Source organism: Raphanus sativus, chromosome 4 (assembly GCF_000801105.2).
Source record: "Raphanus sativus cultivar WK10039 chromosome 4, ASM80110v3, whole genome shotgun sequence".
NCBI lineage: Eukaryota > Viridiplantae > Streptophyta > Magnoliopsida > Brassicales > Brassicaceae > Raphanus > Raphanus sativus.
The window spans coordinates 942,897-962,345 of NC_079514.1; the positions used below are offsets into that span (position 1 = coordinate 942,897).

Here is a 19,449-nt window from a genome sequence, read left to right on the forward strand (position 1 = left end):
TATAACATTTTTTTGTGGTGAAACTATAATTTATTTCTTAATATATAGAGACTAGAGAACGCGATGATTTACATATCTTGGAAGATTTTTTGATGATTATGGACGTAATTTTTGTAGACATTACGAAAATCTCATATAACTTGTTGTTTTTGCAGTTTAATTCAAGCAAGAACTTAGATTAAAAAAAAAAGAACTTCGATATAGACATGTTAATACGTGTATGGTTAAAAAAAAGAACATTTTTTTAATACGTGTGTGGTATGGTTTGAATATACCTAAACATGCGACTACAATAGGATGTGGGTTAGACCCACTGACCACTTCTAGTATCTACTGTCTCTTTTGGGCAAATAATAAGAAAAGTATCTCAGAATCTTGACCAGTGGGAACTTGATCCAAAAAAGGGAATCGCTGGTTTGCAACCAGCACATGTTGTCGTCTAGTATCAATCAAATTTCAGACAAAACTAACATAATAAAAGTAAAATGACAAAGCTTTGTATGTATGGTCAAGAGAGAGTGAATAACCAATGATGCCAATTGCAATGATGTAGTTTTTCTACCGCAGAAGATTTGATCAAAAATCTAAAGTATAAAACAGTGGCAAGAGTAGCCCATCATAAATTACAAAAAGTCCATATATATAAGTAAATAAAGAGCCCAACATACGCAACTTGAAACCAGGAAGTAGAAAAGATTATAAAAGCTCATTTCAAAACCACATCTGTCTTATACGAGATGGGAAGTGATAAGCTGCAAAGCATGGAGATTATTTTCTTAAATTTCAAATGCATAATAATGCGAAGGTTTAACTCCGAAAACATAGATTCTACTTGATAGAGAAAGGTCTCAAATAACATTGTAGCAAAATCTTAAAGTATCAAAACAAGGTCTCAGTAGCAAAAACCAAAAAACAAAAGTGAACAGATTCATCATCTTCAATCCTCTTCTCCTTATTCTTGCTTGGAAGCAAGAGCAGCAGCTTGACCTCTGAGACGACCAGTTCTCCTTGCAGCAATAAGACCAACCTTTTGCCCAGGGGGTGCATCACGACGAACAGTGCTGGCGTGACCAATATGTTGATGGTTACCTCCTCCGTGAGGATGCTCAACAGGGTTCATAGCCACACCACGAACCTTAGGCCAGCAGTTCCTCTTCACACGGTACTTGTGGTACGCGTTACCCGCCTTGAGCATTGGCTTCTCTGTCCTTCCACCTCCAGCAACTTGACCAATCATGGCCCTGCATCCACTTGGGACAATCTTCTTCGATCCAGATGGCAACTTAACCCTGTCAAAAGACCAATGTGCGAGATGTAACTGTAAGAACCAAGCTCAAGAAACAAAACAAGTATAATCTTGAAATGACGACGTTTCGAAGACCATTTCTAATCAAATCAAAGGCAATCATGTAACAATACACTACAATAAAAAAGACATAACCTTTCAATAAAAACCAAAAAGACATAACTAAGCAAGTTTAAATCTTGTAATGAAGAACTCAACCAAATGATGAACAGCCATTTCTATAACCATTTCTAATCCAATCAAACGCATTACAACCATAAAGACACAACCTTTCAATCATACAAACCAAAAAGACATAACCTTTCAATCATACAAACCAAAAAGACATAACCTTTCAATCATATTAACCAAAAAGATATAACCTTTCAATCATAACAAACCAAAAAAGACACAACATTTCAATAACAGAAAACCAAACCTGGTCGTGTCGTTGTCAGGGTTGTGTGAAATCACGATAGCGTAATCCCCAGAAGCTCTAGCGAGCACACCACGATCACCGACATGGTGCTCGACGTTGCAGACAACAGCTCCCTCAGGGATAGATCTGAGAGGAAGAACATTTCCGACAACGAGAGTGGCCTTCTTACCGCAGTACAAGAACTGTCCGGTGTACATACCCTCGGCGGCGACGAAGAGCTCCTTCTGCTTCTTGTAACGGAAAGGATGACGGAAGGCGACGCGGGCTAACGGAGCACCACGTCCTGGATCGTGGATGATCTCCGTGACGACACCCTTGAGGTAACCGTTCCTCTCGCCGAAGTCGAGGCTCCTGAACTTGGCAGGGCCCTTGCGGTGGTGAGTGTGGGACTTGAAGACGGAACCAGCTCCCTTACGTTGAGCTCTGATGACACGTCCCATGGTGGATTGTGATGTTCTTTCGTCTTCTGAAGTTTACGGCGAGAGCAAGGAACTAGGGTTAGTGCTTATGTAGATGGTGTACTTCACTCTCGAAACCCTAGTGGGCTAAATGGATCTACTCTTAATGGGCCTAGTATAAACTTTTACGAAATATCGGAAGAAATGGGCCTACTAAACTATTATCTTCTTCGTTTAAAACTCTAGTTTTAGAGTCCTTCGTATGTGTACTTGTTGATATCCGGTTTGAGTATGTGGAAGACAATAGTTCTACTGAAGACTAATCTTTGTCTTATTACTTGCTCAACACAACAAGACCTGTTAAAAGCTCAAAAACAGAATTCACTGAAAACTGAATAGTTTTTTCTTTCTTTTTTTCACAAACTGAATAGCTTTTCTATTTTGGCGTATGATAAACTTAAATAAAAACTTGTATGATATATTTTGTCTGTCAGCTTGTATGCTATACTTGATGAGAGTTGTAAATTCTGTATGCGATATACTTGAGAGTTGAAAATTGAAAGTTGATTTGGATGAATTCGGTACTTTCAGTAAAATTTAAGTCATTCTTCTGGTTAAATCAAACTAAAAACTATAAAAATAAAATGTAACTGCTAATGTTAACAACTTCCTAAATAGTGTAAAATACCGACATCAAATAGTTCAGAGTTCTAGAAGTTTTTCGTTTGATCCATTTTTAAATTCAATTTCTCTCTTCGCATTGTTTAACTTTGAACATTGTGTGAATCAATGAAATTACTCTACCAGATAAATGAAAACATGTTTTCACAGGAAGCACTGGTTTATATTTTATATTTATAATTTTTCTTTTTGAAACCTTTTTACTATTTATAATATTTCAGACAAAACAAAAATATTATCCTTTTTACTATCTATTTTTTTGGTAGTCTAATTTGTCCGAAAATTAGGGATGGACAATAATGATTAGCGTTAGTACACATATACTATATCATTACGTATGAAAATTCCCATCACAGTAAAGGATAATATATCTAGGGATGGACACTAATCGGATATACAGGTTTATGAAATATAAGTGATCCGATTTGTTTTATCTGAATAATTAATTATCCGATACAATTCGATCTGCCACCATTTAGATTTTTGGTGTCACGGATATCTGGATAATTTTAGATGTTTGATCGGATATATGATTCGATCTGTAAAAATAAATAAAAAGTTTAAAAACAATAATATATAAAATAATAATATTTTATTTAAAAATTAAATCTATTTATTTTTAGAAATTCTAATAACTAATATAATGAATTTATCAAATAAAAATACTGCAAAATTTATATAAACATATAAATCTTTAAATATATGTATTTATATGCATATAACGGATCAGGTTGGATATACATTCCTAAAAATATTAGTATTTGTGATTTATTTATTTTTTACGGATATTATATTTTAGTATTTGGTTTGTTTCGTAGAATCGTATATCCAGATTTTTCGGTTCTAGTTGAAACGGATAACGATTTAAATCAAAATTTACAAATTTTGATCAGCTCAAGTACATCTATAGAAAGATTGATTCTCTCTTATCAAAATTTACTCTCACTCTCTCTCTCTCTCTACACAATTTATTTATCTAGATTTGTATGTACACATATACTAATCAAATGAATCATCATCTTTTACTTTCGAAAATAAAGTTACAAAGCGAACAATAGTAGCTAGTGGATATTTTGTGAGATATATTTTCTTGCAAAAGAAATTTGTGAGATATTTTGTGAGATATTTATTGTATATATCATTTAACAAAAAATATGTTATGAAAAACATAAGGTCCCTCTCAAGTTTTTATTCTAATATATTATATGTTCCAATCACATATATAATCGATCCTGACAGAATTTACCTACGATAGAAGAAAAAAGTATATATATCATCTTTTGATATATTAACCCGGATGATCAGAAAAGCACAATTTATTTATGTGTAATTATTCTCAATTCAACTGCCTAATAATATGCTTATACGGGTTGACAAATCTTGAAAGTCGGCTAACAATTTACAAATATTTGAGTAGAAACTACTATATAGAACTCGGATCTCATTTACTAACTTGCCTTTACTTGTGAAGTTGCCTTTGCTTGTGTTTGTGTATTTTTTTTCTGTGTTTGTGTATTTTTATTTTAATGATATCACATATATACAACTTGCAGAAACAAAAATAAACAACTTCTTTTAACAGTTTTCCTTATGTTTTTATACGGACATGAAAAAACTCACAAGTCACAATCAAAAGGTTTTCTACTAGATTTCTGATCAAATTTTATTTTGTAACCTAACGTTCTATTTCAGGACGAACAGAAGGTAAAAAGGATGGACGTGAAGTCTAATTTATTGATTTGGACTTAATACAAATAAACTAGCTATTCCTCTCAAGAACCAACTGTCAGCAAGACACGTTGACTTAAGGGGAAAGTCGCACACCCAAAATATTCAAAATATATAGTCAAGAACCCTGAAAATACATATCGCTATAGCAACGAATATTGAGTCGATGCTTGACGCGATGCCCGTAGCCCGCCATTAGATTCCGAGAGATTACCAATTGAGGTAAATCAGTATCTCTCTAGGTCGAGTTCTTTCTGAACATGGAGATAAGTGATTGAAAGACAACTTCATCACAAGGGATAGTGAGACCCATGTCGTGCTCAAACCCAAACTCTTCTTCGGCTAGTTGGAGGAGTGTCTGAAAGTCAGGATGAGCTAGACATGAGATTGGCACCACGTAACGACTCCGGTCTTGCCCAACGTAGACAGGGAAGTGACCTTTTGGCACGTCTTTGATGTAGCAATTACCTTGATTCTGCTTTCCAAGACTTGAGCATCTCTTCAAGATTTTCTTTAGCGATGCTGCTTGAGACGTTGCCACTTTGCTCGACTTCTTTATCGCCATAAATTGAGCTTACAGAAGCCTAACTTGGTTAGAGACAGAAAGGAGAGAGAAGAATAATTTTGTATGTTTGAATGAAGGTGTGGATGTGAAGTTGAGGGATAGAGTCGTATGTATAAGGGCGCAATAAGAAAGAGAAAAACTGAGAGTTTACTAAATAATAAGAAAACTTTTATACAGAGATTATATGTTTTATTTTTAAGGAAAATAAACATTTAAATCCTCAACTATTTGAAATTGGCAAGTTTAATCCCGAACTATCACTTGCATGATTTTATTCCCCAACTAACAGTTAATTTGACAAATTAGTGATCAAAAAGTCAACTGTGAAATCATAAACGATTCTCGTTAGTTTTAATCAATTATCTCCGGCATTGAATTTGAAAATTCGAAATTTCCAAATTCAAATCTTTAATTTTGAGTGAAGCTAAGTGACAGAAAGCGGTTTTCTACGGAAACAAACATCATCAGAAACCATCTTTCCGTCACGAGAAATCGTCTTCACTCAAAGTCGTCTTCACTCAAAGTTAAAGATTTGAATTTGGAGATTTTAAGGTTTCCAAGTTCATTGGCGGAGATAATTGATATAAAACTAACGAGAATCGTTTATGATTTTACGGTTGATTTTTTCGGTCACTAATTTGCCAAGTCAACTATTGGTCGAAGAATAAAATCATGCAAGTGATAGTTCGGGATTAAACTTGCCAATTTCAAATAGTTGAGGATTTAAATGCTTATTTTCCCACGCAATTTACCATATTTAGTAATTTACCCTAAACTTCACTCTCAGTATACTAGGTTATATGGGTTTTATACATAGTAACTCTCAGTTTAAAATTTTAGAGTATTTGCATTTCATACCCACACAATTTACCATATTTAGTAATCTACCCTAAATACATTTATTGCCCCACAATTTTGCTTACTCTGTTGTCACTTTTTTTCTCAAAGTTTTACTGTGTTAGGTAAATCTCTAATATCCAACTTCTTTTAGTATTTTAAGCAAATTCACTCAAGTATGTTTAACTATGACTAGGTTATATGGGTTTTGTACATAGTAACGAAAAACATGAAGTATTTTCCTTGGTATAGTGAAAACTATAAACCCTAAACTTATACAATCTATGTAAAATATAGATATAAATCTCGCTAAACTAAAAAACTTTCAATAATTTAAGTTGGTCTGTTGGAAATTGGCCACCTGTAATAACTCCATAGACCAAAATCGATTATCACGTGAACATTTTTATCACTTTGTGGCGTGGCATGGCATGTGTGGTGGACGATACGAACAAGCATTGTCAATCTGGATGGCTTCTACATTAGGCTGTTCTAATTAGTTTTCGATAGATATTTCAGAAAAAATTGTTACACACGTTGTACAAAAGCTTCTATGACATGAATAAAATTCAACACATTCAAAAATTAAAACTAAAAAACATTTTTAAAATTAAAAAAAAGTGTTTTCACCTCTTTGCTGAACGGAAATCCAAACAATGTAAAATAGTCTCTCACCGTGAATTGAATATAGGTGGCGGTAGTTATAGCCACAATTCCTTTACTACTACATCAACTAGACGTTGATATTCAAACACAGTTTGATTATCACTAACTGAATGTCCAAGTATATACATTGTTACTTTCTTACAAGACACTTCCAGATGGCCCAACGTTACCAAATATCCAAGATTAATTATATGCATCAATGTATAATTGAAGTCATGACTAATCCTCCAATAACTTTTTACAAACTATATCAAGTGATCAAAGAAAGCATAAAATTCTTTTTTATTTTGTTTGTAATGGTACTTTGAAAGCAAATATCACGTTGGAGGTAGGAAATAAGAGCAAATTTAGAGATAAAACCATAAGGAAAATGAGGAAATATAAGGACATCTTTCAAAGATTACATAAATGTGTGGTCGGACACAATTTTTTTCTGTTCACACTAAGTTCAAATAATTCATGTGTTTTTTATTTAAGAGGCAAAATTTCATTTATGTTAAAACGGTATAGAAGAAATCTTCTAGTGTATTATAGTTTAGCATTTTTCTTCAACAAACATTTTATTTTAAGAAGAAATGTCTTAACCTTAAATTTACCATACATTATAAAAGACTTCTAAGAAAATCTAATAATACGTAACTTCTTGGTAGACTTCTTCATAATTCTTCTGCACCTTAACCCTAAAGTCAAATATTTAACTAATTAGCAGTAAACACTTCAGTAGACATAAAATCAACATATAAAGTATTTAATATATAAAAACTGAATAATTATATGTCAAGTTTTAATTTCAAAAAAAAATCAATAGTTCAAATCTAATCCTAAAATACAAATATTATTTGAACATATGTTACTAAACTCTAACCAATGGACAATCATGATTTCCAATATATTTTCAATCTTTATATTTACATGATTTTAATTTATTTTTAATCAAAATATTTTAATTTTTTGATTATTTAATTTAAAATTAAATGCACATGATTAGATTTATCGAGAAGATTTTTTGTCCCGAGAAAATTTTGAAGGGCTATAATAGTAAAAATATTTACAGTTTTTGTTTGATCATAAGAAATAGTTTCACTACTTTTATTTATAAGATTATTTTTGAATTGAATTGAATTTGAAATATATATTTCTATTGAAATTCAAGACTTGGGGTCTTTTGGCAGATTGTTAGAAGATGGTGTAAAAGAATTAATGCATACAAAATTGAAAGTCTTGTATATATGGTAGGGACATGCACTTTTCCCTACAATGACTTCATTGTGTTACTTTATCTCGACATAACTCTACAAAACAATACACGTAGTGCCCGTTTTTTCTCACTCTTCTTCAGATTTGTCTCTATTGAAACTTTCAAGATTTGTCTCAACGGTTAAAATCCAGGTTGATTCAGTAGTTTTTGTCAGTTGGAATTTCTTGACAAAAGTGACTGAAAAGGTTATTTGTTTGTATCAGTACAACATATATTTTAGAGATGTAAAAGCTAAATTTGTAGTCGAAACATCAACTAGAACATCTAAATGTGTGATAAGTAACCAAAAACAACCTCTGTAGACTGTAATCTGTAATATCTGCTCTGAGGGTACGTACGTATGGCCATATGATTAATTAAGAAGTAGCCAATTTTTTTTTTGACCTGGATGTAGGCATGTAGCCAATATTTTCTTCTTCTGTTTTTTTTTTTCAAACAAGGTTTATTCAAACAAACACAATATGTGTATAAAACTAAGTAGATCAATTAGTCAGACTCTTTTAACGTTTTATCCATAATTGAAATAAGGTAATAGCATATGTATATGTTACACTCGGTACATCTCACATTCGACCAATAAATATACTATTGTAATCAAAATTTCAAAAAAAAAATCCTATTGTATTGGAAATCAGATGAAAAAATGAAAATTAGGAGAAATATGAAATAAGACTAATTAATCATCAGTTTGTACAACTAGTCAAGTTACAACGGAAGACGTTTAATTTATATACAATGTCTAGTTGCTTCCGAATTATTTTGATTTTTCAAGTTTTTTAAAAAAAGTTTTTTTTTGTTTCAAAGATTTTGTTAGATGTTTCAAGAAACAACGACAAACATAAATAAATATTGAAGACGATCTTTCTGCCGACAAATTGGAAAATAGGTTTACAAGTTTGGCTTCAACTGAAACATTAAATAGGGGAGAGATACAATTGAATTTGGCGATTTTTTTTAAACACTTTGGGGATATCTTCTTATTATATGGAAAACATTAAAAGAGACACCGAAGCTTCTAGTTCTAGTGGTAAAAGGCTTACAGCTGTGAGTTTCGACATCTTCGAATCCCGGCTACTAGAGAATTAACATTTTGGCATTGTCAGGGATAGATGATCGACATGTAGAAGATAGGATTCTGTCATCTTTATAGAATCTAACATATCAAGAAAGAAAACAAAAATAAGAGATGGTGTGTGTAGGGACAAAGGAGCAGTAGACAGTGAGAGAGTTATATAATCAGGTGGAAATGAAAGGAACAAAACTTAGCTGTCCTGAATTGGCGCCTCTGTTGTGGTTATAACTTATAGACATGATCCCTCACGTTCTTCGTTACACCACATCCAATTCATCATCATCATCATCATTTCCACTCTTGACTTTTAGCCAGCACAAAGTTTACTTATTTGGATCAATTTAGATACGTGTTAACGGTAATGATCCTATCTATTATTTGTTGTTGAATGAGTCTTAGTTGGCTTCAGTCCCAGACATTAGAAGACATATCAACGTAGATATATATCTGGAACCTAACTGATCTTACAATTTTGATTGTATGAGACTACTTTGATTGTTATATATATATATATGGTGTTTCAGAAAAAAATTATGTATTTTATGGTTGCAATGACTTGGAAACTCACTAAAATACTCAAAATAGGATTTTTAAAGCAATGTTTAGAAACATCTAAAAACACGAGTAACAATAGATAGCCGTTACATATAGAAAGGACTGTTAAATGTAAATTACTTACACAAATAGAGAGACAATGACGGGGTTGATTTGTGTTTCAAAAAAAAAAGATTGGGTTGCCTCGCATATATATACAGAAAACATTGTTTATAATCACCATCTGTTTCAAGAAAATCTTATAGAGCTAGATGTGATTTGTATATTGGATACTAAGGATCACCCTTATGGTCTTAAGGTTTGGGAATGTTTTCTCACAACATGCGTGGTGTCATGCAATAATTTTGGACATACATTATTACATTGCAAAGAGAGAAGCAAACGTTTCTAATTTTCTATGCTAAAAGGGTGTAGCTCTCATTCTTGTGTAGGAACTAGGAACCGATCTGAGCAGATGATTTTGTATTCTTATTTGATTGTGATGGTAATATAATTAGTTTGGGGATAATCTACAACCAGTGGACTTACTGAGCACCTTCTCAATAAGGTTGTTAAACACAGTTTCGCAGAGTTTTACTTGACTAGGATCTAATAATAATAAGACCATGGCAGAAGTTAAATCAATCAGCATCAGTACCTCACAAGAATCTTGAGAAAGTGTGACATACTCAGCTTTTAGTCTATCGACTTGAATCATAAAATCATTCAGGGTTTCTATAGTGTCAATGATAATTGAAGCTTTGTCACTCACTCTTAAGGCCTGCCTATTGGGATCTGCAGCAGCCAACAGTTAGTCTCAGTTTAAGAGAAGTTTTTAATGAATTAGAAAAATCTCTCTGTCCTTCTTCTTGATATATGCATACCAAGTGCATTTCCGAGCTCAAGAAACTGATCGTTGAGCTCATCTCTACGGATCTTTTCTCGGTCTCGCCTTTTGAATTTTCCGGTAAGAAGCAAATGAAAATAAGCAAATGAAATCATCAGAAAAGCAAATGAAGAAGAAAAAGCTGAGGATTCATCAGCAAAAAGGAGAACTCAGAAGAAGTTTTCAGCTTCGTCTTGCTCCGTTGCAAAGGAATTAACTCTCTTCCTGGAATCAGCAAAGATATAGAGAGTGCGAGAAGAGATCAAAGATAATTCGGTTTCTTCTTCTTCTTCTTCTTGGTGACTATATAAAAAGCAGGTGACAATGGTGGTGGACGCCGACGAGGCAAATCAACAACTTGTGATCCCCACGCGCCACAATTTGAAGACATGATCCACTACATCCAGTTACAGACACTCGACAACGAGTCCGAGAAAACACCTCTTTCCATAGAAAAAGTATATGGTGATGAAATCTTCTTCTCCAGAAAAGAAGAAGATCGAATTATAGAAGTGATCCCGGTGAATCCACCGGTAAAAACTTCACAAAATACATTTCAAAAGGGAACAGTAGTGTCTATTCGATATTTTGTGAGATCAATTATGTTTCATTTTAGCAAAATTAGATGAATATGTTATAAACAAATACGGCCTCTCTCAAGCAGAGCTTCTATTATATGTATGTTCCACTCATATATGTCGACAGACGATCTTGACAGAATTTACCTACGATGAAAAACGACTATACATCATGTTGATATCAACTAACCCGAAAGCTTTTACGTACGGTGCTAAATCCAACAGTCCAATAATGCTTATAAGTATCGATAAATTTTGAAGGCCGGCTTACAATTCACGAATATGTGAGTTTTATGATTGGAGCTAAAAAGAAAACGAGACAAATGGAACATTGATAAGTCGTGAAAACGACTCAAAAGCAATTATCGAATCCCACTCAAACAAGAAATCTATTATTATAAAGAAAAGGAGACTCTTTTTTGGTGAAGCCACGTCATCAATTCGAAGGTTCACGAGTTGACACGTGTCCTTTTTCGCCAAAGTGATGCGTTTCATTAACTTCCGTATTTCGTATGTTTGGGCTTTTCGTTACACTTTAAATATTGAACCATTTGATTTGGGCTTTATTAAATTAGCCCAGAAATATATTTTCCTAGCTCTACTTCGCCGTCTTCTCTTCTACCATTTTCCCCCAGTTTCTGCTAATCCCTCGATTGAAGTAGATTTTAAAGCAACTAATTTCTCAGTTATGGCCTTTCATCTTAACGCCCCACTACGTGCTCTTAATTACCTCATAAACCTTCTATGTTATTCCCAATTTCTTATTCTATAAATAGGGATGCAGAGCACTCCAAATCTCATCGTTCTCTCCACTCACAAATTTGATCTGATTATATATTTTCTGTTTTTATTTTCCTATATATTCTGTTTTTAATTTCCTATATAGGTTGGGCTTATCTTTATGTCTTCTTCGTGACGCATATTTCTAGGGTTCATCGGCTCTTGCAAGTTCCGAATCCGTCTACCAACTATGGCGGCTCTGAGATGGCCGTCGGAATCTGTTCATGCCGTTACAGGTTTGATGCTTCACATTACGAAACGTTAAAAGTGGCATTGATTCAGCACCATTAATTGAGACCTAGCTATTATACCCACTACAGCCACGATTTCGAATCCATTGAATCTTATACATCTCCAGGCGGTAATTATCACCTATAAAAAAGGTTAGTTCTCATCCTTTTGAACATCATACTCACAGTTCTTAATATCCTCAGAAATTTTATTTTCACTAAAATGGTTGCCTCATCTATCTTGCTGTCTAATTTGACAAAGTAAGCAATATAAATAATTGCAGTGTTTTTAAGTTAATTCTTATTCCTGCCATCCATATTCTTGCTTATACCAATGACTGGATAACTTTATTTTACAGGTGATCACCACAATCAAGAGCACCATAAGAGAAATATTACGCCAAACTGCAGAGTTCACCGGTACTTGGAAACCAGCAACTCCTCAGCATCAACAACTTTTAAATCTCAGGCACATACGTTTTGGCTTCTCTGTTTTACAAGGAAAGGATCATAAGTGAAAGATTGATCATAATATTTCACCAGTTTTTTCCTCGCAAAATAATACTTCCAGATAGTTTTAGTTTATGGGAGATGATTTATTTTTCGACTTTGTTTGTGGATTTTGTGTAAATTTGTTCATGTATTGATTATCAAATTTTTTATTCAAAGCTTTTTCTGGGAGATGATTTTGCTTTCTGTTGTTAGATTTTGTTTCAATTTATTCTTTTTATTGATTTTGTTTTGATTTCTCTCCGTTGGATCATCTTCCTTATGCTTGATCCTTCGCTTGCTCTTCAATTTCTAGGGTTCTTCACGGAAAAATATAAGACATTAATGGCCATTGTTTGAATTTCGCAGTTACTAGCGTTAGATGTATTGTTCTCAAATTTTACTGATGATCACATCTTTGCCAGCTTCATTTGGATCCCCCTCGAGTTGGGGTAGTTAAAAAATCTTTGTTCCTCTTGGATTTGATAACAAGTCACCAGCTTGATGTGTTTAAGGAGAATTTTTTTTTTTTGGACAACAGGAGATTTTCTTCAACAGATTCATACAAAGGGTTGAGTTTTCTTTTAGGATTTGATGAGTCAATACTAAGTTTGAATCAGTAAGAACAATGATTTATCTATTGGCGTTGTTTAGGCTTCGTTGAAGCTAGAGCATATAGCTAATTGTAAGTTGATGCTTCTTTTTTGTCAGGGGTTTGAAAGGATGAAACAGTGGTAATGATGAAACTATATATAATCATATATTTTTGAAAATCTTAAACCTAAATATTAAAAAATATTTTTATACTGACACATAACATTATTTTATTATTTATTTCTATTTAACATTTAAATTTTCTTATTAAGTATTTTGAATGGAATAAAATAAATTAAATATAGTCTTTTCATAAAAAATCCTGACAATCTCTAATATGTTCAAATAATAATTTATCTTTTAAATAAATATAAATTCATTGACATGTTTAAAGTAACCTTAATGAACCTTAATGCTGTTTTTATTTTAAAGTAAATTAATAGTTAAAATAAATTTGTATTATAAATTTATTTATTTGCCCGCCCGTAGGGCGGGTTTACCCTAGTATACTATATATAATTCGGATGCCATTTACTAATTTATTGTGATTATGAATTTATTGGCCACTAGATTTTCTTTTTGGCTAATCCACTCGAAAATTTCATATCGACATTTAGACTAATTTTATGTGTATATAAAAAAGCTATCTCAACTAAATACATATTTCTGATGAACAGAAAATAAAAACCAAAGATGTATAAACCGAACCGACCAAATTCTTCACTTTCCATATAGCTTATCTTGAAACTAAAAAAACGTGTAGAAAATCTCTTGTTTCACATTTGGAGGAAATCATGAAATCATGCATGGCTTAGAGCAAAGGGGTTGTTGATATTTCGATAAATGATCATTGATTACAGGACAAGCTTCGCAGATGCTGAGTTAAGGGCACCTCCATTGCACAACTCTTAACAGAGTTTGTTAGCAATGGGGTCCCACCAAGCCCCCATTTTCTTTAAAACTCCCACTCTCTCACTTCTTAAACCTCTTGTTTAAGAGGTAACTCTTACACTGTTTCGCGGGTCCCACGCACACGTGGTGACCCGCGATTGGTCAGTCTTTTTTTTTTTTTTTTTTTTTAAAAAATCGATTAATATTAAAAAAAAAAAAAAAAAAAGTTATGAACCCCAAAATTGGGGTTCAGGGATGGAGATGGTCTAAGGATCATTATTTTGGAACCACCAACGGTAAATCATTGATGTTTGAACGATTATGTTGATAGACCCTGGGAAAATTGTCTGAGAGAATATCATCAGTAGCAAAGGGTGATAATTTTGCAATACATTTACTTGTTTTTTGTGTGTTTTTTTAAACATTCCACATACAACATACATACTAATAAACAACTGGTTCTAATAGTTATTTCTTATGTTTGCATACATCAAAAAGAAACCGGCAGTCAAAACGTTTTCGACTAGATTTCTAATCATTCTTTTTTTAACAGCTTAAATTTATTAATTTAAACGATTGAAAGTTGATAATAATAATAAGAAAAAAACAAATAATGAAAATGGTTAGAAGATAATAGTACATCGGATGATTTTTCTTCTAAGGTCCTCCAGATCAGTAGAGTATCAACTCTACGAATTTTCTCGGGAGCTTTAAATTTTCGTCGCATTATAAATTCTAGGCTCTTTTGTTGTATTACATTGACCATATCTCCGATTAAATCTATAGATATTTTCCAATATAGAATCCAATGTATTAATTCAATCATAGAAATAAAAAATTGGGATGGCCAATTTTCAACTATTGAAAGAATATCGCCATACAATAAAAGAACACATCTTCCACTCCAAACTGACATTCTTTCCACGGTGGTTTCTATGATTTCAACAATTGTTCAGATTTATCTATATGTCAGATATCAAATATATTATATCGAAATATAACTTAACAGCTTCATCTGTTTCTGAACGCAATCTTCTACTTATGAACTCCATATGTGTTGTCTTCAATAAATCTGATATTTTCATGGATCTCAAATTTTTCTACGCAAACACTCTTTACAGCGATAACCAATCAAAATTCCAATCAAAATTTGACAATATCTTGTCAAACTGACATCGCAGTGGAATTTGACAATAATCATTCTTTCTTATGTAACCTCAAGTTCAATTTTTGTTGGGCGAGCGGAAAATTAATAAATTATAAACAAGAAAATAAGAGTTTTTATTCAAAAATTAATACATATAAACTAGCTATTCCAATCGTGAACCAACGGTCAACAATACACGTTGACTTAGGGGAAACGTCGCCCACCCAAACTAATATACAAAACATTCAAATAATAATCAAGACCCTCGGAAATATATATAGAAAAACAAGAAAAAAGTTCTCAAGGTGATTGCTTTTAAAACTGATACTAGATCTTGACCCGTGCGACTGCACGGGTATTAATTTTCTGTTTTATTTTTATATTTATTTATACTAAATGATGTATTTGTAATTTGATTATTTAAAATTAACTACGTTAGGGATGTGTATTTAGATACCCACTGATTCGGTTAAAAATCTATTTGGATTTGAGATTTCCGAATTTGATTCGGGTCTTTACGGGTTCGGTTCAGATACGGATAACCCGTTTGATTTTTTTTTTAATTTTTAAAATTTATATATACTTTAAAATTCTCAAAACATATAAATTTAAGTAATGCAAGCCAAAATACATAAACTAAAAAAAAAACTTGTTGAATTTCAATATTTAAATGGAGAATAAATATATATTTTAAATATTTTTGGTGTTTTGATTATTGTTTATCTACTTTATATGTTTATTTTGACTATTTTTTATATTTTCAAATAGTTTAGACAATTTTATATTGACAAAAAAAACTTTAAAATAGCATTAATTGTTAAAATAAAAAACAAAATACATTAATCTAACTGAAAAATATAAACATTAAAATAGGAAATAAAAAAACATATTAATTTAACTGAAAAAGACAAACATTAAAATAGGAAAGAAACAAAACAACATTAATTTAACTGAAAAAGACAAAGATTAAAATAGGAAATTCAATTTAATTCTCAATGGCATGCCATTGTAAATAACTTCAAAAACTTTGGGGTATTTTAAAAGAGTACTTCTCTTTTAATAATATAGATATATCACAATAGCTACAATCTTGAGTTGATGTTTGACGCGGTGCCCGCAGCCCGTCCTTGATTCCGTCTTCTTAGCAAAGAAAAAAACCTAAATCGTCATACATTTATATATTCCCTATATATTGTTTCTCGAAGGTGCATGGCAAAGTGATCAAACGTCCCTTACAAACCTTAAACGAGATCATAATCTTGAAAATTGAGCTATATCATTCTCTATCTAGACCGAGTTCTATCTGAACATGGAGATGAGTGATTGAAAGACAACTTCATCACAAGGGATAGTGAGACCCATGTCGTGCTCGAACCCGAACTCTTCCTCGGCTAATTGGAGGAGTGTCTGAAACTCAGGATGAGCTAGCCATGAGATTGGCACCACGTAGCGACTCCGTTGTTGCCCAACGTAGACCGGGAAGTGGCCTTTTGGCACGTCTTTGAAGTAGCAATTACCTTGATTCTTCTTTCCAATACTTGAGCATCTCTTCAAGATTGTCTTTAGAGATGCTACTTGAGACGCTGCCACTTTGTTCTTCTTTATCGCCATGATTGGAGTTTATTGAAACCTAACTTGGCTAGAGGGAGAGAGACAGGAAAAAGGAGAGAAGAGAGAGTTTGGTGTGTTTGAAGAAAGGTGTGGATGTGAAGGTAATGGGAGAAATGGAGGGGTATATAAGGGCACAGTGAGAGAGAGAGAGAGAGAGAGAGAGAGAGAGAGAGAGAGAGATTGGAAGAGTTTATTAAGATCAACTTTATCGTGTAGAAACCGTAGGAGTTTTATAAGGAAAAATAATAATATTTAATATATAATTACATTTATTGTTGGCAATGGCGCAAGCATAAATGTATGGACGGATCCTTGGCTCTCCCCTACAACCCCGCTAAAGCCAATGGGACCTCCTACTCTAGATAACCAAAGCCTCACAGTCCAAGACCTCTTGCTGCCGGATACTAACGAATGGAATCTCGCCCTAATTCGTTGCCACTTACCTCATTATGAAGATGTTATCAGACAAATTATTCCCAGTGCTTTAAAACCTCCTGACAGGTTGGTATGGCTGGGTGAATCTAATGGTAGATACTCAACTAAGTCAGGATATAAGCTGTTGAACCATCACGAACAAGCTGTGAATCATCAGGGTTTTGACTGGATGAAACATGTCTGGAAATTAGATGCTCCTAGTAAAATCCACCACTTCATTTGGAGGGCATTGAATAATGCACTTCCTGTTGCTGAGCTTCTTATTCACAGAGGAATGGAGGTTAATCCAGCTTGCAAAGTTTGTGGAGAGCTTGAAACAATTAACCATGTTTTTCTCTCCTGTCCCTTTGCAAAGTGTGTGTGGGAACAAGCTCCAATCCTTCCCACCAGCCTCTGTTTAACCCCGCCAACTTCACTTCAACTCCTGCTCCCTGAAGTACCCAAAACAATCAACCTGCCCCCGTCAGGTCTCACATGTTCTCCCCTGTCCCCCTGGATTCTTTGGAACCTGTGGACAGCAAGGAACAGACGTGTATTCGAGGATAAAATTTATACTCCTGAGGAGACACTCTCAAAAGCTATTAGGGATGCAAAAGAGTGAGAGCGGCTAAGAAAAAGCCTGCTGAAATTGTAGTGATTAAAAAGACCCCTCTGGTCTTGTGTGATTCTGCTGTTCCGAGCTGTTCAGTTGATGGTGCTTGGAATGCTAACTCTAAATCTGCAGGTTTTGGCTGGTTCTTGCAAGATACACATGCTGAAGTGGAACTCCAAGGAGCAGCATCTCGTCGGCACGTTGGTTCGGCTCTGGCAGCAGAGGCCCTGGCCATGCGAGAAGCGCTCAAAGCTGCATCAGTTGCAGGATTTTCGAAGATCAGGATGCTATCGGACTTTAGTATCTTTGTGGCTGCCCTGCGTTCAGGGACGGTTTTGAATGAGATAGCGGGACTAATCCACGAGATCAGTCACCTCATTTCTCTCTTCTCAACCTTATCTTTTGTTGTAATTCCTAGATCAGCAAACTTGATAGCTGATGGCTTGGCCAAGAATGCTCTTTCTATTTTATTGTCTCAAGACTCTGTTTGAACCGCTCAGTTTAATCAAATGAAAACCGTTGACCAAAAAAAAAATATATAATTACATTTTGATTTTTTTCTAAAACTAAACTAATAAATAAATGCAAAATGTGAGGTTTTCACTATGTTCTCAACGGTTCTAAAATGAGAACGCTACTCTCTTTCTCTTCTTATTTCTTTTTTTTTTTAATTATGAGATATCTTCCTAGTTAAGATGCTCTAAACTAATAAAGAAAAATATCCTATATAAATGTATTCTTACATAAATTTCTAGGTTTACCTTCCAGGACCTTTTAGAATATTTGTGGCTAAGTTATACGTATTATGTACATAATGACGACTAATTCATGCATAAACACATTAATCAGCATATTAATCCAAACCATAAACAGTCAACATATACAATACAATCCGCGTAAATATAAATACAAATGTTTTTCACTCACTGAACGTCCATTCTGGATGGCACAGAGTAACCAAATAGTCCGAGATTAATTATATATGCATCGATAGAGAACTGAACTCAGGACTAATCCTCCAAAGACTTACTACAACACTATCATTCATCAAACCAAGAAGTGTTTGACCAAAGTCCCATGGCACTGTCTTGTGTGGTTTCCACAGGCCATTCCTCGGCAATCCCTCCTAATTTGGTTAGCATTTAAAGAGAGATTATCTACATGAGCCAGGATGAAAGGCTGGAGAACTGAACATGGCTGTGTTTATTGCGGAGAAAAGGATGACAGCAGAGATCACTTATGCTTCACATGTCTGTATCAATTCACTGGATGAATGTTTCAGACATCTATTTATGTGTCTTGGAAGGAGAGGAATTCTAGAAGACATGGACGCATTTATGCATCAGTGGAAATGACTACTAAGGTTATTGGGAAACGGGTTAAAATCGAATTTCTTCACTGAAATACAAGAGTAATCACAAGCTGCATACGTGTTCAAAAAAAAAAAAAAAAATCACAAGCTGCATGCTCTGCTCAGTAGATGGTTTGCTGTCTATATACCAATTAGGAAATCACATTCTTTTATTCATTACACCTTAGACTAGCATAATCATAATGTAAATCCAAGTTTCAATTTTGATTAATAAATTTGATATTAATCAAAGAAATGTTTGACCAAAAGAAAATAACAAAAATGTTTCTTTTTGTAACGGTATTTTGAAAGCAAATATCTTTTTTGAATGAAAATTGAAAGCAAATAGCACGTGGGGTGCAGGAAATAAGTGCATATTTAGAGACAAAGCCATACGGGAAA

The 19,449-nt window shown here is 33.5% G+C and overlaps 3 protein-coding genes across 3 annotated transcripts; all 3 read right to left on the reverse strand.

Annotated features, from left to right (window-relative positions):
* Positions 1-806: 806 nt before the first annotated feature.
* On the reverse strand, positions 807-2,216 carry LOC108855843 (60S ribosomal protein L8-3). Its single transcript, XM_018629757.2, has 2 exons — positions 1,725-2,216; positions 807-1,289 (listed from the first exon to the last, which is right to left on the reverse strand). Exons 1-2 carry the CDS (start codon positions 2,162-2,164, stop codon positions 953-955), a joined length of 777 nt encoding a protein of 258 aa, XP_018485259.1. The 5' UTR covers positions 2,165-2,216; the 3' UTR covers positions 807-952.
* Positions 2,217-4,550: 2,334 nt separating this feature from the next.
* On the reverse strand, positions 4,551-5,180 carry LOC108853151 (protein SMALL AUXIN UP-REGULATED RNA 9-like). Its single transcript, XM_018626602.2, has one exon. It carries the CDS (start codon positions 5,094-5,096, stop codon positions 4,770-4,772), a length of 327 nt encoding a protein of 108 aa, XP_018482104.1. The 5' UTR covers positions 5,097-5,180; the 3' UTR covers positions 4,551-4,769.
* Positions 5,181-15,954: 10,774 nt separating this feature from the next.
* Positions 15,955-16,819, reverse strand: LOC108852530 (protein SMALL AUXIN UP-REGULATED RNA 9-like). The gene has a single exon (XM_018626035.2). It carries the CDS (start codon positions 16,667-16,669, stop codon positions 16,358-16,360), a length of 312 nt encoding a protein of 103 aa, XP_018481537.1. The 5' UTR covers positions 16,670-16,819; the 3' UTR covers positions 15,955-16,357.
* Positions 16,820-19,449: the final 2,630 nt, after the last annotated feature.

Coding starts and splice junctions, on each gene's coding strand:
- LOC108852530 (XM_018626035.2), bottom strand. CDS start 16,669: ATGGCGATAAAGAAGAACAAAGTGGCAGCGTCTCAAGTAGCATCTCTA.
- LOC108853151 (XM_018626602.2), bottom strand. CDS start 5,096: ATGGCGATAAAGAAGTCGAGCAAAGTGGCAACGTCTCAAGCAGCATCG.
- LOC108855843 (XM_018629757.2), bottom strand. CDS start 2,164: ATGGGACGTGTCATCAGAGCTCAACGTAAGGGAGCTGGTTCCGTCTTC. Junction 1,290..1,724: donor CCTGACAACGACACGACCAG/GTTTGGTTTTCT, acceptor GTCTTTTGACAG/GGTTAAGTTGCCATCTGGAT.